Genomic DNA, 22,869 nt, shown 5'->3' with positions numbered 1-22,869 from the left:
TATACATGTGTAGAGATAACACAAGATCTAGAGGATTAATGTATATATGAACTTTTTAAAGTTTCAAGTGCCCATGGAAGCATCACTGCAATAGAAGTGGTATCTGTGCACCCCCTAAATTCACAGGTTGGGATGCCCATTGAGATGGTATTTGGAGGTAACGCCTTTGGAGGGTGGTTGAGCTGTGAGGGTGGACCCCTCAGGAATCAGATTGGTGCCCTTGTGAAAAGCACCCCAGAGAGATCTCTTGCCACCTTTCTACCATGTGAAAACACAACAGAAAGTCAACACTCCACAGCATGGAAGGAGGCTCCAGCTGGCACCTCTTCCTGCTGCCCTGTGATGTCAGATTTTCAGCCTCCGGAATGTGAGAAGCAAGTTTGTGGGCTGTATCTAGAGTGAGTTGTTATAGCAGCGTGAGGAGATGAAGACAGCAAATAACATATACCAGACTCGGAGCTACATTATGAATCTTAGTAGACACTGAAAGTTGAAAATTATGCAAGGTATATTTTATTTTTACTGGAAGATAAAATTGAGATCAGTAATAGAAATATATCTGGAAAAGCTCCAAATATTTGAAAATTAAAGAAATCACTTCCAAACAACTCCTAAGTCAAAGAAGAAATCACTAGAAATACTTTTAAAACATTCTGAGTTGAATAAAAATGAAAAATCAGCATCTGGATGTGTGGAATGTAGCTTAATGCCTGAGTGTAAGACTCCAGCTTGAAATGCCTGTGTTGGAAATGGAAATAAACTATAAACCGGTCCACGCATTCTAGGCACTGGGAGAAGGCATCACAGGAAGAACAACTGGGATGCAAACTAGAAGGAAAAGGAAGAAAACCGAAGTCAATGGAAGCAAACAAAAAAATCAGTACAGCCAAAAATTTGTTATTTGCAAAAAACAGCATAATAGATTTCTAGCTGAATTGATCAAGAAGAAAAAAAGACAGAAATTGTTAGCTATTAACAAATTGTACCCCACATTCAAGAAAATATAAACTAGTTTTATACAGAGCTCTCAGGAAGCACAAGAAAGAAGATTTGAAATAATTCTATGAGGTCAGTATGGTTCCAATACCACAGTCAGACCAAAAAAAAAAAAACTCATAAAAAAGAGATTCACAGACCAATGGCCCTAGTGAACACAGATATAAAGATCCTTACCCCAAAATCACTGCACGAAGTTCACCAATATATAAGATGAAGAATATACAGAGATCAATAGAATTTCCTATGAATGTAAGGTTGGCTTAAATTTTAAAATTCATCAATGAAATTCACCTCATCAACAGACCAAAACCTAAACACAACATAATCATCTCAATGGCTACAAGAGAAAAATTAGATGTTTGACATAATTTAACAATCATTCATGATAAAACCACAGAGAAAACGAGGGTGGAATGAAATTCCAAGATGAAAAGGATTCAGTACCCGCCAACTAATGTCACGCTCCGTTGTGAAAGAATGAAGGATTTTCTACAAAGATTATGGAAGACAGAAGGGTGCTCAGTGCCACCCTTCTTATTTAACACTGTTTTGAAGATCACAACAAAATAAAAATAAAAATAAATAAATGAGCATGGGTTGGAAAAGAAGATAACTGTCTTTACTCAGAGATAACATGATTACACTGATGATATGAGGAAAAATGACAAACACTTACCATAACAATAAACTACATTTAGCAAAGTCATGATTTTTAAGTATATAAAAATCAGTCGATTTTATTCATAGATATTAAGAACTGGCAATCTGAAATTGAAGTTAAAAGGACTATATATTTGCATGAAAACATGAAATATTTAGGATAAGTTTAATTAAATAGATGCAATGCTAATTCACCAAAGTTGAGAAGAATTAAAGAAGATCTAACACGCACAGAGGTATTCCATGTTCAGGGATGGAAACACCCAATATTGTCAGCTAGAGGTTAGAAACCATTTTCTGATGGTGCTGGAGGATGATGATTGCATACTTATCTAGCCAGATGGTCCCTTAGAGGCCCACTCACCTCACAAACAAGCTTGAAACCATACACAGAAAATACGTAGCCCAGCAGTGTGCTTGTGATCCAAAGGCTCAGTTGTAAAACAACTGTGGTCAGCACAGGCTTCCACCTGGCTGAAGGACGTGCGGAGGAGGGCTAAGGTCAGGGGAGCCTGAAGGTGTAAGGAAGAACATTATGGGCCACATTTATTTGATCTGTTCTTTGTTACACACCTAAGGAATAAACTATTACGAAACAATTCTAAGCAGACTGTATCTATTTACGTATTTTGCAGAGATGAGGATTGAATCAGATCTCTGCCCTGAGCCACACTTACAGCCCTTTTTTAAACTTTATTTTTTATTTTGAGACAGGGTCTCTCGAAGACATTAAGTGGCCCATACTGGCTCCAACTCTGCAATCTTCCTGCCTCAGCCTCCTGGAGTGCTGGAATCACAGGTGCATTCCACCACTCCTGGCCATATAAATAGACAATTTTTAAAAAAGTTTTCTTATTTACAAGGAACTCAAAATTGGAAATGAAAAAATTTAAAAACTTAATATTTATTATCATTTTAATATGTTGCTCTCCTTAGGGTTAGCTGTGAACATTTTATAAAATGGTACTGAGTGAATAAAACCATGCTGATTTTCATTCCTGATGAGCAGAGAAATGGGCACAATGTGTAAAATGAAAAATTATGCTAGGAACACAAACAATATAGATTGGTGCAGAGCTGATAGGAAAGCTCGAAAGTTCTTGTTAAATGCTTGATCCTGAATGGACGCATAAATGAAACATTATGCTTTTGAAAACTAATGAGTGAATAAAAGCTTTAGCAACTAGGGCTTCCCTCCGGGGGTTTAAAGCACAACAGTCCTGTGCAGAATCGCAGAACTGATATTCGCAGGCAGAAGGCTGAATCTAGACTCTCATCCCTCATCGTGCACTGAACTAAAATCAAAATGGATTAAGGTTCTGAATGTTAAACCAGAAACACAATCTGTTGGAAAATAAACTAGGTAACAGTCTTGCTGTCCTAGGCATGAGCAAGGACCCCCTGGACAGAATCCCAGCAGCTCAGGAAACAAAATCAAGAATCAACAAGTGGGGCCACATCAAATTAGAAAGCTCAGCACAGCAGAACCCGCAGAGGGAAGAGGCAGCCTTCAGAATGGGAAAGAAACTTGCCCGCTACTCCTCAGCTGGAGGACTGACTTCTAGATTATATAAAGAATTCAGAAAATTAGAACCCCGAAATAAAAGATGCAAACAAAAAACAGGCCACTGAAACAAGTAAGATGCCTCACAGACATACAAACAGCCAATAAATATGTGAGGGAAGGTCCAGCGTCTCCAGCCACTAAAGACATGCCAACATAAACACCCCGAGACTCCATCTCCCTCCAGGAAGAACGGCCAGCACCAAGAACCCAAGGGACCAATGCTGAGAGGCCTGAGGGGGAAAGAGAATGGTCCTCCATCGCTGATGGGACCTAAGTCAGGATGACTAGTAGGGAAATCACTGTGGAGCTTCCTCGGAAAACCAATACCATGAATACTGTCAGTTCCCAAAGGAGCCAAGATGCCATGGGACAGTGACACACACCCATGCACACATCATGCACACCCAGGTTTACAGCAGCACAGCTCACAACAGCTCAGTCTCAGACGCTGCCTACATGGCCATCAACAGGCTAATAGATAAAAGTGGTATTTACTCAGCACGGAAAGCTCATAAAGAAGTGTGCGTTAGAGTAATTTTTTGGGAAATGGAGCGTTTTGAGGCGTGAGGTTGGGTGAAGTGAATCAGACTCACATGCTTAAACACCACAGGCACCTCTTGGATGAGAAGCCTAACATAAATAAAGAGTGCAAGAAGAGAGAGACGATGGGGAGCTGAGAGCAGAGCTTCTCAGATGGAGAGGGGACCACGGCAGAGGAAGCAGGTGGCAGAGAGGGGAGGAGACGAAAGGGAGATTTAAGATGTCCCCTCACAGTCAGCTCCACGAAGGGCTGCACGCATGGATTAATGACATTTTAAAACATACAGTTAAAAAGTAAGAAAGGAGAATGCCTTCTTTTTCTCTCTACGATTTCAATCCCATCCTCTGGGGGATGAAAGAGTTCCTGATATTCTTCTAGGCACTTATAAAAATCCTCTGTTTTGCACAGATGAAATTTTTTGTTTAATTACAGAGACTGGCACTTAGCAATTAGCTTGGGGCACCGAAGACTGTACCCTCTGGTTCCCCTCCTGCCGGCTCCTCTCCTGCTCGCTGCCCTGTAGTAACCACTGGAGAAGGTCCCTCAAAGCTCTGAGGGCACCCTGCGGCCGGGAACTGTGGGACCCTGAGTAATGCTGCCAGCTGTCCAAGGAAGGGCTCGTGGGAGACCTCCTCCAGGAACCCTGAGGGTGACTGCACCCCAGCCAACACCTAGACCCCAGTGTGGGCAGGGACCCTGAGCCCAACCCAAGGCCCACAGAAACAGGGTCATGGCAGTTGAGTATTATTTTAAGCTGCTACATTTTGGGGTAATTTGTCCTGCAGCAAGTGGTCACCCATGCCATACCCTGGAGGAATCAGGTGAGTGCATAACCTTCGCCTTCGTGGCCCTGAAATGGGGATGGTAACAGGACCTCCTTCACGGGTGGACACTCTGGAACTGGGCATGACACACAGTAGGCACATATTACTGTGCTAAGGTTGTGGTTGAAATTCTGTTTCTAATTTTTCTTTATGGCTTACATTTGTTTTTTAAATTAATTTTTTTGGTACGGCACATAGTGATCACGTTCATCATGGAGATTCTGTACCTGTCCACGACACATTGTGACTCTTTTTTCTCATTCCCCTCCCCTTCAACTTTTCTTTCCCTCCTTATTTACAATGCTTTGCTTCTAACTATTTAACCATTTTCTACTTATGCAACTCTATCTTAGGGACCGTGGTGAAAACATCTCACTCAGGCTAGCGATGGAGGGGGCACAGAGGCAGGTAGCCTGCCAGGCTGACCCTGGGCATGTAGTTCCCACCAAAGGTGATGTACAGGGGAAGGATGGCAAATACTGATCAACAATTCGCTAGGCAACGTGTGACCTCTTCTGCACCAGGGCTGCATCAGGGCTGCATTGCCGCTGGGGCTAAGGGCTGATATATCACACATGTACATTATTAATCATTTAAATCTTCACCAATATACAGATAAGGTAATTTTAATTCACAGATTGAGTGCTTTGTATTTTTGCTTATAGACAATTTAGAGGTGCCTTTGAATTAATTTATTGGCTATTTTTACTTATTGTTAATAAACAGCCCATTTAGGTCCATTGCCCGTCTTTCTACAAGGCTCTGTTTTCTCCCTAATATTCCAAAGAACTTTGAATTTAATAAAGTGTTTACATACTTTACTTTAAAGAACTTTTTAAAGACATTGTGTTGTTTTAATCAGAATTGGATGTTGAATATTATCAGTTGCCTTTCACATGTGGGCATCATTATACATCTTTTCTTTTATAAAAGTAGGTTATACCCTAAAGGATTTGGTTTTGTAAATGATTGAGTTAGTTCTTATGGAGAAAATGCTCTTTAGTGTAAGGATAAAGGAGTTTGCTGGAACCCATAAGTGAAGGAAAATCCCTATGACTTTTACTGAAGTGCTTAAATTTGGTCCACATTTTGAAAATCTGTTAATACTGGCTTCTCTCTCCCTGTGGACTGCAGGTGAGGGTTCGTGCAGTCTAACACACACACCACGAATACAGAATTTTAAAAATATGCTCGTGAGATTAAAAGTCAGGAACTCTCAAGTGGTATGTGATTTTCAAATCCATAAAAATTTGTTAAAACAACTGAATATTTAGTGAAACACTGGGAAACTTTGCAAAAGAGACAGACCTGTCGACAATACCATGTATGTTTTTCTTTTCCCAGAGAATATTCACCAGGAAAATAATTTTTAATGGATGAAACATTTATAGTAAAGAATTAAAACACAACAATGACATCGCTAGAGTGTCTTGATTAAATAGCACAAGAGGACGATCCATCGGAACTTAACCGGCCTGAGATAAGACCGATAATTATCACCAGGACCTAACAAGACATAGAGCATCAGTGCACCTGGAAATATGAAACCTTGTTTGTATCAGAAAAAGGGGGCTAAGATGAAAGGCAGCGGCCTCAGTAAATCTGGTCACGCTTTCTGAGTGGAGTAACATGTAACACTCTGCCAACCACGCCTCCTCCTTGGGGACCACAGGTCCAGGGCTGGGTGCTCACCAAAGGCAAGGGATGGGGACTTCACCGTGGTTCCAAAGAATTATTGGTCACCTGCTTTGCTTCATCATGATTTGAAGGAGTAAAATTTAACCCAGTGTGTGCAATATGCAAATCTTATCATCTCCTTAGCATCAGGTAAATACTCCGGATAATCCACCAGGAGATCCAGTGCAGAAAGCAGCAGCCGTGAATTAAACAGCTGTAAGTTTTCTGCAGTTACCTGAGGTCAAGCGGGGACGATTTCCGCGCTCTCTTACGAGGAAATGCACACTAAGGTGCTCAGTGAGCACATACTGAGTGTCTGCCTGACTGGCCACTTACTGCTGGGTGACTCCTCTGTCCTGTTAAAAAGGTGTCCAGCTGTGTACCAGGGGTACTGATGTAGGGACAGTGTTTAGCTGAGGAGGACAGGGGAACCCACAGTGAAGACAGCAGCAGATAAGCTGACTGGTTCATTTTCCCTTTCCCCGGCAGGTAATTATCATCTTGGCTAAGAGTGAAAGGATTTAGGTTCCAATACATCCAAGCTAATTGCGCCTTTGAGTAAGTGGCTCACTCCTGCACCCCCAAATCTCACCGTATATGAAATGAGAGCGATGCATTGGCATGTAACACAGAACTGCTGTTTCTATCAGGGGAAGTGAGATCGCATGAAAGTGTGAATGTTTACATGTAGGACTGGACAGACGTGGGCAGTGAGTGCGGTCAGTGTCCCCCTTGCAGGACAAATAAGGTTGATTTGAGGTACAACAGGATATTGGTGAGCGAATCCCTCCAAACCCTGGGGTGCACTCAAATGGTAAGGCTGCAGGTAGCCTTCCTTCTCACGGAGAAATCAGAGCCACCGTCCTCTGCATCTCATGGGCAGAGCAGCGCTTTGCTAATGGCTGGTTGGGTCAGCTTCTTCGGTGCTAAGATTTTCCTGCTCTAGTTGGTGGGTTACAGGGAAAGACTGGGGGCAAAGCTAAGGGATGAAGGTGAGAAGAAAGTGAGTCTAAAAGCAACAACAGCTGCCCTGTTTAGATTTGCTGCTGGCAGTGGACCCTGCTCAGTGCAGCCTGGCTGAGAAGTTCTGGGTCACAAAAAAGAAACAAGAAGGGGACAGAGGCACAGTCCTGAGGTAGTGGTTTCGCTGCAAGCTGAAGAGCTGTTTGCAAGCCAAGAAGAGACACTTCCATCGTACAACACCTGCTGTGATGGTTTATCTTCAGTTTGTGTCTCAGGCTGTCTTGATATCCAGCACTGTTACCTCCTTTCTAAATGCCAAGGCTAGAAGCCTGACAACTACACTTCCGGGCTCTTCTGTTCACCAGCTTCTGGCTTATACCTCCCAGTGAAGACAGTAAAAGCAGCTTAGAAGGAACGAGGAAGAAGAAGCCATAATATTCTTTGGAGGCAGCACAGGGCTCATGGCAGATGCTAATTAGCAGGGTTACTAGTCAGCTTCCAGCAGAACTTCCACTAGCCATGCTCTAGGCTAGCCCACAGCTGCTGCCATGATGGGGCAGATTCTCAGGTTTTCACACACTCCATCTCCGCACCTCAAAGGAAGCTTTCTTTGTCCCATCCTTGATGAATTCTGTATGCCTCAGATTCTGTGTATCTAACCCATCCTTGATAAAAGACTACACACTAACTGGGATAGCATCCGCTGATCTCTTTGGAAAATTTGCACAGTTACATTCACTGTGCGGTTCAGCCATCTCCCCTGAATTCCTTTACATCTCTGCTGCAGAAACCTACCTGTGGAGTCTGATTATAATTCCGGGTCCAATGGGAAAGAATCGTGTTTTATCAGCAAAAGAGCACTGGTCCTTTTTCCAGTTATCAGACAAGTGGACAGTGGACCAGCCTGACTCAGCACTGGGCAATGTGACCTGGGACAGTGGAGGGAGCAGAGGTGGCTCAGTCACATGGCTTAGCACTGGGGGTGGGGAGCCCCTAAACTGTTCATTCAAGGTCTTCAGTTCTCCCTGGACCAATGGCTCTTCAAATACCCCCACCCCCACAGGCAGTATGGCTGCCAGTATGCAAGATTGCTGGAAAGTTCCTAGGGAAAGCAATGAGAAAGAGGAAGGATGGGAGAACAGGGAAAAGAAAGGAAAGCAGGGTCAGATTGGCACCAGGGCTCATGAGCAGGCAACCCCACACCGGATGGGGTACCTGCCACAGGCCTCTTCTTCCCCAGAAACCCATGGCAGCTCCCGCCACCGGGATTCTATGTATGTAAGTACAGAGGAAGGCAGAAGGTTTCCACCTCTGATAAACTCAACTACCATTAAAAGAAGAAAATAAAATCATATGTCAAATGCTCTCTTCCCAGTTCTGCTGACTATGCTTTCACAAGAACTCAGTATTGCTTAGAGAGGCCACCATCCCTACCTGGGGACAGGTGGCTGCTTTCTTGTGCACGGGGACCCGGTCTGAAATATGAGGCTGGGTTGATTTCTACCACTTAGGCTATGGCAAGACGTCATCTTTGTGTCCTTTCTGGGATTCTTGGAGCTCTCTCCCTGGGTTAATTCAGGGTTCATATCATAACGTTGGCTTGAGAGGAGACAAAGCCCACTGGGCAGTATCTCGGTCCTCACAGCCCGCCCACACTGGTACCTGAGGGTGGAGCAGGTACTGCTGGGAAGGCCTCGAGGGATCGCGGGGATCCTGTGAGCATCGCTCAGAGGCGCCCATATCAGTTAATGTCGGTTGTTAACTCTATTGGACTGGCAAACACCTGGGATAGCAGCAAAACACACTTCCGGATGTATCTTTGAGGTAGTTCCAGAAATGATTGGCATGTGGGACAGCAAATTGAGGGGAGACACGCCCTGAATGTGGGTGGCACCATCCCCCCTTAACCTGAGGGTTTGGACTGAACACAAATGAGAGAAGGAAGGGGCCAGTCTGTCTTCCTCTTTTCTCTGCTGTGGGCACCCAGACAGCAAACAGCTTTCATCCACCATGCCCGGCTGCTGTGAGGCTTCTGCCCTAGCAATGGATCCAGCTGACTGGAAGTTTGATTCTGGAATATTCACTAGAAAGTGTAGGGCAAGACCAGTATTAGAGCGACTTGGCAAGGAACATACTCAGGAACAGGGCAGAGACTAGGTTCTGAAACGGGGACGTGGACGGGACACATCCAAACTAAAGGTTATGGAGCCGACACTGAAGGTCCGAATGTCAGTAAAGACGCAAGGCTTTAGCATCACTTAGACTCGGGAACTGAGAGATGCTCAGGGCCATGGTTGGGCTCAGAATGAGACTTCTAAGGGGGCCGGACTGCAAGGTGAAGGAATACACAAAACAAACACTAGACTCCCTAAAATAAAAGACCAACCAAAAAGCTGACAGCAGAAATGAATAGATACCCCAGAAGTACAAAGTCAATAAACACGTGAAAAAGTGTTCAGCATTGGTGGCTGTTAGAGAAACGCAAATCAAAGCAACGCGGAGATTCCATGCCACTCCAGAAGGCACGCCCATTGTTCAGAAATCAAATAACAGCAAGTGAGGCTGTGAGGAAACGGAGATCTTCTGCACTGCTGGTGGAACTGAGCCAGCAGGGAGGCTCCCCAAAGACCTAACGGTCCATCCCACCACTCTTCCGTTCTGGGCTCTCCCCTAAGGAGGAAGAGGCATCGTATTCCAGTTACACACGCCAACCATGTTCACAGCAGCGCAGCTCCCAACAGCTACATCCTGGACGTGAGCTCCACGTCCATCAACAGTGAATGGGTAGCCAGTGTGGCGTCTACACAGTGCAGAGGACCACTCTGCCAGAAAGAAGGGCACGCCCGAGTCATCTGTAGGGAAAGGACGCACCTGGGGACCACAATGTTAAGCGAGGTAAATCAGACACAGAAGCTCAATACTACATGGTTTCCCTTAGATGAGAAACCCCAAGTATTTGGCGCTGGACAGAGCTTCCCTGCATTCTGGAACCTGAAAGTTAAAACTGTTTTCCACGCCCACCAACGTCCCTCCAATCATCTGTCAATACGTCACTCTGCCCTCCCCTTTAACTCCGCCCTCTGTCAAATTCCAAATGAAGCCCCTGATTTCTTCCTGAGGCTTCCAGACAATGCTTCCCCCTCTTCAGCATCGCCCCATGCCTGCAAGACAGGCCTCTTTTCTTTCTGTTTTTTCTTTCTTTTTCTCTCTTGCATGTCATAGAACCAAACATGAATAAAGAGCAAAATGGAAATAGATAACAGGAATCAGAGATACAGATCTTCAGAGAGTGGGAGGGGAAGGGCACCTGCAGATGGAGGAATGGGAGCGAAGGCGTTTTAAGGACATGATCCAACACCCCTGGAGGAGTGCAGCCATCATGTGCTGCACATAGGAGCCAAGGAAATCCTTCTACAAGAATAGGTGAACTCTGAAGGACCGGAAAACCATGGGTAATCTTGCCCAGGCCGTGGGAAGCCAGTTCCCAGTGAGTTACCCCATACGAGGCCACAGGTCACCAAAGAGGGCAAGAGAAAAAATTCATTTAAGGAAGGATTTTCTCCTCTTCATCATTTGCCTTTTCCAGACCTGTTTTCTGAACAGACAGCAAGCAGTCTGCAGGGCGAGCTGCACTGGCCCCCCGAGGAGGGCCTTGGTCCTCTCAGCGATGGTCTGGTTCTGGTGATGTGCTGGTAGAAATCATGCCCTAGAGTTATCTCTCTCAGGGAACCTGGACACATCCCCTCCTGTGTGTTCTTCAGGCTGTCCTGACACTCGGGCTTGGAGGATGATGGAGGCCCTAGGGATGCCACCTGGGCCCTGGGCTAGAAGGTGTGGGGAGGCCCAAGGCAGCTGTGCCATGGAAGCTGAAGAAGTAGGAGGCGACTCCAGGGAGAGTCACCTGGGCCTCCTAGCCTGGTTTACTGAGCACAGCATTTGCTTCCCATCTGGAATCACGCAGCTTCCATGGACACCCCCAGGCAACTCTTGTCAGTTTCCAGTTTTATTTTAGTAAGTTTCTCAACCAAAGAATCAAGTCTGTGTCCCAGGAGTCTCTGTGAGAAGGGGTCCAACAAGTGGGTGATGGGAAGCACAAGGGGAGGATTGGGGGCTGGTAGCAGGGAATAACCAGGGCCCTGGTCAGCTATAATTTCTGAGACAAAAACCACTGACTTTCAACTGTTCATCTAGGGGCAGTGCCCCTAGCTCAAGCATCAAGGACAGAAGAAGGCAAAACTTTTTGTACAAAAATATGACAGACGCTATGGAGCGCCCAGGGAAAGGTGGAGAGAGGGAAGCTAGGGTCTTGTGTGCCTGCACGGTGCCTAAGAGCAGGAAGAGTGTGTGCAGACGGGGCAGGGGCCATGGGGAGGTGGCCCATCTAGAGAGAGCAGGCAGGGAAGGGAGGACCTCATCCCAGCGGTGCCCCCTGGGCAGTGGACAGTGCCCCACCATGCTAGGAGAAGAGAGCTGTGGTCACACTGGAGGATCACCAGACAGGGCCCAAGTCAACACCTTTCCATGCAGAAACCAGAGGATCAAAGAAGACTAGATGGTCCCTGGCACAGAGCCACTTCCTACTGCAGAAGGGAAAGGTGATGACATGATTAGTGGACACAACAGAAGGAGATTTGGAAGCGGAGAGGCTGCCAGTGGTGCTGGTGGGAAGTCTAGATATTCCGAAGACTTCAGTGTTCTCTAGTTTGGCTTTCCATTTAGAACCCTCTGACTTTTCCAGAGCAAGCTTTTAGAAATGTGATAAAAATTTCCTTCAAACTACTCACCTAGAGGAATCAAACAACAACAGCCCATAGCAAAATGCTAAGATGTTTTAGAAACAGGAACTCGGTGAAGGGAGGCTGTCAAGCCAAGTATCGAAACATTACCAGGAAGAAAACACCTGAGCCTGATGCTGGAGCTGGAACGGGCGGTTCAGTATCAGAGAGAGAGGATGTAAATCAGACTCCGCATTCACACGCGGTCACAGACTACACCGCACTTTGAGTTAGTGGGAGAAGGTTGGGCAATTCGCTTATGGCTATAGGACAACTGTCCAGCCATGGACGTTATGAGGCTGACAATGACAGCAGCAGGTAACATGTGTTGACTGACTCCCAGAGATGGCTGTAAGGAAGCCTCTCTCGGAGCCATCTCGCTGCACTGTCACACTGTCACACGCTGCATGGAAGAGACTGCGGTTCATGTGGGGTCAGGAGCTGTGCACAGGGACCAGGGGGACAGTGCTGCGGCAGGGGTCTGAACACTCAGCCCACGTGCTAACTGGCAACCTCTGCTCTTTCTCAGTGAGGCTTCACTGCTTTTGTTTCGTGGGGCTGGGAATGGAACCCTGAACCACAGGTGTGAAGGGCCAGCACTGTGTCACTGGGATGCACCCCACTCCTGCTCCTTCTCTTAGATCCGTATGTCAGTGCCTTCTCTCAAATAAATCCTGAATTTTAGTGCAGCTTTATATTTAAGGGATAAGATTCAGGGTTTGAAAACGGAAGTGGAAGCCAGCACTTCTCTCTCTCTTCCTGGGAAGCATCAAAAAGTAAATGGGAGAAAGAACACTAAAAATTCAAACTGTATTTCCTGTGAAACTAGGAAATAGCTAACACTCCAACTGTAAGAGGCGAATGGGCAGCTGGCTGTGTCTACCAAACAAGGGCGGGCACAGAAATGCAAAGGAGAGTGGCCGGGTTAGGAGCCTTGGCTGAGTCTGGACAGTGGGGGCGAGCCCCGAATCTGTGCTAACACTGCACACAAGGACAGAGTGGGGCAAGAGCACCTGAGAATCGGAGGTGCGGGCGAAGTGTGGAATCAGCTATCTGCAGGAATCAGCCTCTTTCTGGAGACACAGACCTTCCTCATGTGCAAACATTTGAAAGGATACCAGGACTAGCAAAGGGACTATAAGAAACACGGAAGAAAGACATGGAAAAACATCAGGTAGTGAGATGGCCCCAGAAAACTGTTGCCATGATTCAGATGGAAACTGTGGAGAGTCCCTGGTCTATAAAGCCAGGATCAATCGTATGATCAAGTTTTTAAAAAATATTTATAATATGTGTAACTATAAATATGTAATTTGTGGGGGACAGACCCGAGAGGCCAGCCAAAACAGATTCCCAGCTCTTTGGTTGTCTTTCATGTTATTAAATGGGAAATAAGTTTCTTTTAAAGCTTTAATTCTGTCCTTGATGATTTGAAGTTTAGAGGGAAAGCTATGGTAGATAGTTTGTGATGCAGAACCGGACAGGGTAAAGGGCCTTAACCACCCATGACCCAGGGACACTCTGATCTGAACAGAGCCCTTCCACACCAGTAAGGCACACAGGGAAGTGTGCAGGTGACAGGAATGAGAAATCTCCTGAGGAGAAATGGACCTGCTTGGTAAACACAGGGAGAAACACCTAATGCCGTTAGTATTTTCAATACATAAATGAAACGGGGACCACTGCTGCCCAGCAGAGTGGGCAGCTCACAGTGAAAGCTCTTCTCTCGTGAGGCTGGGTGTGGGCACACACACTTGCTCATGCCCGCTCATGCCACTCACACCCCTGGGGACCCAGGTACTCTCGGCCAGGACAGATCTCGGGCCATGTGTGCAGCCGAGTTAGTGCCTTGCTGTTCTCCCCCAAAGCAACCTGCACACATGCCCTCACCAGGCCCTGGAGGTGGCCACTGCAGTGGTGTCCACTGTGGAGCAAAGTACTGGGGATCCCTGGGAAAGAGCCAGGGGATGCCGCCTGATGGAAGCTTTCAAACCATTTCGAGGAAGGTGCGTGGGAGGGAAGACATTTCTAAGGTGAAATGTGTCACAGGCAGAAGCCATGTGTAATGTGTGCCACGAATCTGCTTCCTCATCTTAATAAACTCACGGCTTCAAATATGGCCCCAAACAAAAAGCCAGAGATGCCCTGAGGGTTGGGGTTGGCTCCAGTGTAGACCTGGCCCTCGACTCTTCAGAAACACACTTCAGAAACACACAGGGGCTGCAGAAGGGAAGGGAATGTTGTTATGCTTGTGAGTGCCCAGGAGGAGCCTCCCTGGAGAGGATGGGAGGACACAGGGTCTTCTAGTGTCCACTGGGTCCCCAGCATGCACTCCTGGTGACACAGTGTTCACAGTGTGAGTCCCACAGGAAAGGTCTCTGTGGCCCCAGAGAGCAGGCGTGTGTGAGGCATCCGGCCAGGAGCCGGGGCCCCGCCTAGAATGGCTGTGGAGTAGGCACCCAAGGAGACGGTGGGCACCACACACACCCGGGGCAGTGATGTTGAACGTGTGACACGCCTGCCCCCTCGGGCTGTGCGCATTTTGGAAGCACTAAGAGGTTTGCCATCACTGCACTCAGGTAAACAGTAAATGTCTGAAAAAAGCGCTTTTACATTTTACCTTTAAAAACTACTTAATCTCATCATTCTAAACACAAGGCAAATCATACTCCAACACCAGGGCGGTGTTCCCCCAGGTGTGCAAAGGGCCTGCCTCAGCAGCACGCCTGACCCATCCTGGTCTCCCCAAGACCTTTAGGGGACACAACCCCATGCACCACCAGGCGCTAGAGAGGAGCACAGGCAGACACAGGAGAGGTCCATCCCCTTCCATACGCACATCCTCTTCCAGATGCACATCCTGAAGGACAGGGCCCTTTGGAACCTCACAGACAACAGGCAAACCCATCATTTCGTACCTTTAGAGAATTTCCACACGATGGTGGGTACAGGATAGCCCTCAGCCGAGCAATTGAGAATAACAGCCTTGCCATAAATCCCGTCCTGGTCCCGGGGCTGAACCACGAACTTGGGAGGAACTGAAAAGAAAAAGCAACAGTCATTCAGACACGACACAACCCAGCAGAGATCTGCGTTTACGGAATCTCTTGAAGGAGCAATTGGATACAAACACTGCATCACACACACAGAAAACAAAACAGTACTTGCAATTTGGGACAAACCGAGAGATGCAAGCTTAGTGCTGGAAATTTTTCTTCCCTGCATCGACAGGCTTCTGTGCAGAGGGATTATTTCATATCAGGGAAACCTGGTCATTTAAGGGTGAGATTTTGACCAGACCAAGGGAACGTGGTCTTCTGTTTTTCATCTGTGTTACTGAAGGTTTTCATCCCACGGACTTCATCCCACGGAACAGAGTCACAGCCAACAGTGAAAGAAACTATAAAAGACGTTCGTCTCTCAAATAGTAAGTATTGTGGACAAGTGTTCCCCTTGGCTGTGAACTGTGCAAAGCGTCCTGTGTGGCTGTGAGAAATAACCAGCGTTCCTCAGCAGCGGTGAAGAGCCTGCGGTGGACTGAACTTTGCCCAGAAACCGCTGAAGCTGCAGCACTGACCAGCATCCTTGAGGGTAGCACCGCTGGACCAAAGCGGCAGTGTGGAGGTCAGCTGAACAGAGGCACCAGCAAGCCTCAATGTGCACTTCTTTAAAACTGGGAGAGGTGGTCAGCCCCCATCTGGTGCATCTTGAGTGGTCTGGGAAGGGTCCACCCCTTCCTAAATCGTCCACGTGTGCTGCACTCAAAACATACCCGGTCGAGGGACAGCAGATGCCACCAGGAAAACTATAGTGATTTTAACAGACTTTTAATCTTATCTTAAAGAGCAGGGGCAAATTCTTCTGGGAAAGGTAGCACTGGAAGGGCTCACAATCCTGAAAATTTCCCAGGAAGTGAGTGGTTCATCCAGGTGCAGCTGCCCAGTGAGGGGAGAGGAGGTGGGCACTGGCAGGGGCCCCCTTCCTCCCCTCCTTTCCTCAGTTCCTGGCAAAGCGGATCCTGCCTGCCCAGTACAGAAAAATGCTGCAGGCAGCTCCTGTTACACCACCCACAGACTGAGAGTTGCCCAGGGGCTTGGGAGCCAGTGGCAGTGACGGGGGCTGCAGCAGAGGCCACATTGACGATGACATGCTGAGGAGGGAGGGCGATACCACCACACAGCAGCATCTAGAGCTGGACCTCACTGTCCTGCCTCTCGAGGGGGAGACTCGCTTTGGATTTCCTTGGCAGCTTTTTGTAGAAAGCCTTAAACATGGACAGGTGAGAGCCATGGCTAAGACCCTATAACATTGCTTGGCCTCCAGCTCTGTTGCGTGGTTTTTGGAGACACGGTCTTGCTATGTAATACAGCTGGCCTTGAACTCGCTATGCAGTCCAGGCTGGCCCTGAACTCAGTGATCCTCCTGTCTCGGCCTCCTGAGTGCTGAGATTATAGCCGTGCACCTGGCTCCTCTACTTTTATGGGGTACCTTGCGCCTTCTGGCCCCAGTTTCCTTATACATACATTGGGAATCATTACAGTAACCATTTCATGGGACTGTTATGAGGATCTAATGAAATACGTCAGAAAAGTTCTCAGAATCCTGGCCGGAAGACGTCATGGGCTATGAGAGCGCTGATTAGTTCAGTAAATGCAGGTGAAGTCCAACCCGGACACATTCTCATGAATTCAGTCCCTAGCTTGCAACTGAAACAGGTACCTCACAGAGCCAGTGGCCTTTAGGGTACAGCTTAAGTAGTGAGCAATTTCCCTTTATGGGACTGTATCCTGGGATGCACTCATTCAACGAAATGTAAACACAGTCCAACCAAGATAATAAGCTATGGTTATCAAATAGGGAGGAAATTATTTCTAGGAAAAATGCCAGCGACTATATAGAAAAAAATCTTCTAATAAAAATCATCAATCAGTTTCTAGGGTCGGCCAGAATGTTCAAGTGTCATGCTAGAATCATCCCCAGGACACCAGGAAAGTCTGCAGCCATCTACTGTCTGCCTTCCAGGCTGCAAATTCTGCCAGGAGCGAGCAATCCCTTGCAAAACAGACAGGGGAACCAATCTCCCACATTTCCTCTGGAACAACGTCCTCAATTTGGCTCTAATCCAAAGAAATGTTACTTAAAAACTCATCAAAGTGGTCGATGTGGGAAAAGTCATTAATGTACTGCAGGCCTGAGGTAGTTACAGATGGAAGCGGCCCTGACATGCGTGGAATCGTTCTCTCGCTGCAAGCTGTTCCAGACACCGGGAGGAGTGGCCTGTAGGTGCCCTGGGTCCACTGCTAGCTCTCCACCCCCACTGTCCTAGGTTCACATGGACACTAAGAAGGAAGTGCGTGTTCACATTTTGGCACAGGGAGAATAGTGAATACTTGATTATAACCATATCATGCCACTGAGGAAAATGTGATGCATTCCTAAATGCACGAATCTGCCAGACCCCAGCACTTTCCAAAGCAAAACAGGTGCTCTAGGTCACTCGCACCTCCTGACAGAAGACTTGTGAATCCAGATATTCAGTACCTAAGTGGCTCTCACAAAGGACCAGTAGAAAAGCGACCTTGGGGGTTACTGTGAGAACTCTGAACCTAGATCACCCAGGCCTCGTGCTGGGAAGGCCTTAACCTGATCCACCGCATCCCACCCGGTCACGGAGTGCTGGGGTCAGCTTCTACCTGGGAGAAGTTGTTCTGGCAGCTCCCTAGGAGAAGTGTATCAGGAGTGCAGCTCAGTGTTCTTCACCTGCCACCAGCTGAAGATGGATCCAAAGGCCTTTGCTAGGTGGATGGCCACCAAAATTATTGATGCTGTTGAATCTCACAAAGAGACTCTTAGCCTTCGTGCCATTTAATGACTGAAATAGCTGATGTAAGGAGATGTAAGGGATTCGCCCCGGCCGCACAGGGCCTGACCTCGGGGTATGACAGCCTCTGTCCGCCCTTGCCCATCCATAGGTGGGCAGAAACCAGGGAGGGCCCTACCAGCTGATGCTGATTAAACTGAGGCTCAGGGGGCAGCAGCCACGCTTCCATTTTACAGGAGAGGAGAAGAAGACTGTGAGAAACCAGTCAGGTCCCCAGTCATGAGATCGGGCCAGCAGCAGAAGGGACCCTGCCTTCCTAATTTAAAGCCGCAGCATTTTCTTGCATCTCTGCTTCTCACTAAAACTTGCTTCCGTGCTGATGTAACTGGAGGCCTCTACGAAGCCTTCTGAGGACACCTAAGGACACGTCTTGCCTGTACGGGGTGGACTTGCTCCTGTAATTAATGGTTTGTCACTCCGAGACCCCAGCCGCCCTCCCCAAGACAGGCAACTTCAAGGTCTCCAATGCATTCTCTCCACTCCTACATTTTCCAAGCTGTGCATCACACCAAGGTGCTGATGAGGAAGATGCTTGTCTTCCCATTAAAGATGAAAATTAATCCTGGAGTCACCGGTTGGTATTTTCGGCTATGCTCTTGTGGGCTTTATTTTATTTTGCCTGGCATGTGTCTGCCCTTTCTCAGGACCCAGGTGGCGGGCTGTACTGGGAAGCCAGCGTCTGCATTCACAGACCGCAATGTCCAACGCTGTCTGAATGGTGCTGAGAAGCAGCAAGAGACCCAGTGTTGCCTCAGCTTTGGGTCCAGGCCTGCTGGGCACACGTGCCCAGAGTGACTGGAACAGCTGGCCAGCTGTCACGGGGCAGAGATGGTCAGCACAGCTGTGCTGGTCACTGGGAGACAGCTCACTGTCCCGTCCTGCTGCTGGCCGTGAGCCTCATGTGGGAAGTGGACTCTCAGGAAAGCGCCATGGCTGGGTCCCCTTCATTGTAGTCCGGCACAGGCCAGCCAGGGCTCCTCTGGGGCAAGGATGTGCTTCGGAGGTTTCTCTCACAGCACTGTCCCACAGGGGAGTTGGATACTGCAAAGACCCTTTATCCATGTCCTTCCTGCAGCGGCCATTTAGGTCCAGTGTCCCTGCTTGTCACGTGAATGGTGACGGTCCCCTCTCTGGGCCTCTGGGCCTTTCCTGGCCTTCTATTGCAGTATGCACTCACCCTCCAGGGAATCCTTAGGCCCTTCTATTTTAACCCCCTCAAGGGTCCCCACGCCACCCCTCCCCACCTCTTCTAAGGGGCCAGGAGACCCAGGCTGGAGCAGTGTGAGCCTTGAGGTCTCCTCCCGCAGCTGCGCTTCTGTCTGCAGCCTGACCCTGCCACACACAGGCTGGCTGAGTCATCTACTCTCCTACCTTCCCTGAGATGACCAGCCAGTCCTCTCGTCTAGTGGCTCTATTTCCTAACCCTTAGGATGCCTCCCTCTCTACTCCTCCCAGTCTGCTCCATGACCCCTAAAGCAGGTGACTCTTCTTTTTTCTTTGGGTGAAGTCCCACACTTGTCACACCACTAGGTGAGTCATCACCTGTCTCTCTGTCCCACTGGATTAGGACGAAATAAGCCCCCATCAGCGACTCTTCCAGGAGACAATGATTAGGGGTGCAGCTCAATGTGTTGGTCCTCGAATGGGGAGGGAGAGGAGAAGGAAGGAACAACAGACAGGTAACGATTCTGGAGCGGGCATAAAAGAACATCCACCTGTGGCACCACCTATGGATCCCTCACAGATGTGGTTCCATTACTGTTTTTCTTAGTCCTTGAAGCACAAGATAATACTGAACTCATCACCAGAAGTCGCCGGAAGTTGTTGGGAAAACCAAACAAAGATTGCCGGAGACAAAGATTTTAACAAGAGACGATGCCTCCTCAGAGCAGCAAGCGTGGCCTGCGCTTCTCATCCAGTTCCTGCCAGCCTACACGAGAAGCAAGAGAGGCCCACGACAGCTGCTGCGACACTGGTGTTGGACATTGCAAAGTGACTGATTTTCTGAAGGCAGGACAATGACCCTCCTAGTGTTACAGATGAAAAACTGGTGGTCAGCTTAATACCTGCTGGACTGAATCAGCATGGCGCTGAGTGCAGAGGCCACCTGAGGATGCTGCCAGCTGGAGAGGGAGAGCAGCGTCGTGGGTTCTCCTAAGTGCTGTTGTTTGGAGCCACTGGTCCTCCTGGAGGAGCTCCTCGTGCTGGCTTCCCTGTTCTGAACTCAGCTGTTATGGGGAGCTCAAGACCTTGCTGTTGGTGAGAGTGGCTATGGTTCTTTCACTTTGGGGAGCTCTGGCACTTACTCTGAGCATCATTTCCTGGCTCCAGAGGGGAAGATGTGTGCTGTTTAATCTCCAGGAGAAGTTGTCACACTGGCTTCCTGATATGTTTTCATCGTTGGAGGAGCTCAGGACCTCCTTGTCGCTAGAAAGGCTGGGTCCTTTTTGGGGGGAGCCCTGGTCCTTTGAGCATTGCTTCTGAGCTCCAGTGCAGAACCCTCTGCCTCCTGGTACAGCTCCTTCACCCGATGGCACTCGGGATAGACTCCCTAGCTTCCACCACAGACCTTGAGGCCTTCCCAGCGCAGATCCATGAAATAGGCTTGCAGGAGTCACTGTTGTGAGTTTTAGGCTTCCGGTTGGACTCTTGAGAAGCATTGTTATGGGCTCTAGGTCTTCAGCTGGACTCGTGTAGGACACTGCTGTGGGACCCAGACCCTCGGGGGGATTTCCTTGAGTCTTTAGTATGTGGATAGACTTCCTGCAGTTTCTTGTATTTAACTCTGGGTGTGATTATAAATAATAGTATAAATTCTGTGTCCTGTATGTAATTGTTCTGCTTGTCACTCTAACTACAACACAGTCTGTCCAGTGGAACCCCTGAGCTGCTCCACTGAACATTGTTGCGGGGTTCAATTTTAGTAAGATAGTTTAAGTCCTCCGCGTTTGTTCTTCCACCTAAAATTGCTTTGGTTTTTCTAGGCCCTGGTCATTTCCACGTAATAAAAATTTTGAATTTTTATAACAAAGCTTGCTGAGTATTGTTGCTTTTGATGAGTATTGCTCAGCTTTTCAACAACATTCTTAGTGTTCAGTGCAGAGGGCGATCAAGATGGGTGAACAGGAAGTCCGAGGCATTTAACTATCCCATTGTTTCCAAAATATTTCACTGCATATTGTAATTTGTTTCATTTACACCACCAGCTTCTATTCATTGAAAAGACAGTTTTCTGTTATTACCTGTTTGTTTCTTCTTTGTAAAAGACAGTCTTTTTTGTTTTTGTCAGTACCCTGAGTAACTTCCTTGAAGATCATGACACACAGTGTACTGACCGCTTGGGATGGCCTGTGTCCAGCTTTTCAGAGGTGGCTGGATGTAGGGTGTGTGGTGCTGGGATTATCCATGCTTTGATGCAGCTTTAAGGGTGCTCTGCCCTGGGTGTGAGAGCTGCCCACTGTAAGGGTGTGTAGCCTACATGAAATATAAGGAGCAGAAGGAGGGCTGCTATTGTCAGCTGCTTCCTCTTCCCTACTGCAATGCTTTTCTGCCTTCTCCCCACCATGAACAGTTTCTCCTCTGGGATGCCCCACCGCCCTGCCACCCTGTCTTGGAGTCAGCGATTATCCTGAAACCTCTGCAAACCATGAGCTACATTCAACCTTTCCTCTTGGAACTTTGAGTATTGGGTATTTTATCTCAGCAAGGAGAAAAGTAAGAGGCTACTTTTAATTCTTTTATCATTGTGTTATAAAAGTTTGCTTTATTTTTCATAAAATAAAATAAAAATACGGTATATGGTAAGCGTTTAAATTTATCTTTTTACTGTAAAAGACAGATTACCATTCATCTCTCTCACGGTACTGCTCGTTTCAAACATGCTTACCAGTTGGCTGCCACTTTCTGCAGCGGCTCTGGAGTCCTCGTCCACCAATGTCTTTAAGAGGTGTGATTAACAACATTCTGAGAGCTGCTGCAGGCACCATCCACAGAAAAACAGGCTTGTGAAAACAGGACGCTGGTCCTCCTCCACCCTACTCACCGCATGTGCTGTGTGTGCCTTCCGGCTCTTCCCCAAAGTCAAAACAACCACAGAAGGGAAGTATTTTGAATCAGTCTAGGTCATTAAGGTGATCAGGACAGTGTAACTAAAGACGTTCACGAAAGAGGACTCCAGATCTGCTTCAGAAAGTTGCCAGAAGGATGGGCTAAGTGTGTTCTAGGGACCAGAGGGTGTTTCTCGAGGGGATTATTGGCAGGGTGTCTTTGACTGTAGACAATGTTATTTAAACAATCAGCATATTTTTCAGTCACTGCATATATTATGCTAAATTTATTCCTATATATGACATTTGGAAGAGTATATTTTTATTTTTCAATTGTTCTCACCACTATATAGAAATGAAATTAATTTCGGTGCATCCACTCTTTAGCTATAGATACACAAATACTGACAGGTACCAGGGGATACTGTGACAATTTTCCTCTCCTTACCCTTCTCATCTGTAAATGGAAGGACTTCTGTACCTTCTCTTCCAAATGTAATACTTTAGATTGCCTTTGCTTGCCTGTGTACCAGCCTAGAAGGAACCCGAGTAGAAGCTCTCAGAGCAGACATGCGCATCCCAGCAGGAGCTTCGGGAGCACAAAGCCTGTGTGTGGTGTGAGGGACCTTGTGCCACTCTAGGCTGTTGTTCCCTCTACTAATTTATGAAAGAGCTTTTAAAATCAGCTGTGGATGTTGAGCTCCAGCTACTTCTGTTCATTTATTTTATTCATGTCTGCAAATATTCTGCTTTATTCTGTAAAGACAGTGGTTTCTACTGATTGAGTTTTAAGTATTAAACAGAACTTGTATCTCTTTGAGAAAAGCCACTGTCTTTGGATATTTTATCCATTCTGAATATGCCAATTCAGCATGCTGATATTTTGTTAAATATTTTTGCTTCTCTATTCTAAAGAAGTAAGTTTGCATTTCTCTC

General features: G+C 47.3%; 1 protein-coding gene across 3 annotated transcripts in view; it reads right to left on the bottom strand.

The window, feature by feature from the left end:
* Positions 1-22,869, bottom strand: part of Dscam (DS cell adhesion molecule) — a 549,020-nt gene that overhangs the window by 163,364 nt on the left and 362,787 nt on the right. For all 3 annotated transcript variants that reach the window (XR_010039329.1, XM_063224581.1, XM_063224582.1), the window contains exon 10: positions 14,925-15,044. Coding sequence is in view for 2 of the 3 variants with exons in the window: in XM_063224581.1 (XP_063080651.1) it covers positions 14,925-15,044 (120 nt within the window). In the remaining variant the exon portion in view is untranslated. The remainder of the gene's footprint in view (positions 1-14,924; positions 15,045-22,869) is intronic.

Source organism: Cavia porcellus, unplaced genomic scaffold, assembly GCF_034190915.1.
Source record: "Cavia porcellus strain 051 isolate PalLab524CR breed Dunkin Hartley unplaced genomic scaffold, mCavPor4.1 scaffold_15, whole genome shotgun sequence".
NCBI classification, from domain to species: Eukaryota; Metazoa; Chordata; class Mammalia; order Rodentia; family Caviidae; genus Cavia; species Cavia porcellus.
The sequence above is the reverse complement of the archived record's forward strand: the minus strand, read 5'-3'. Positions and strand labels throughout refer to the sequence as shown.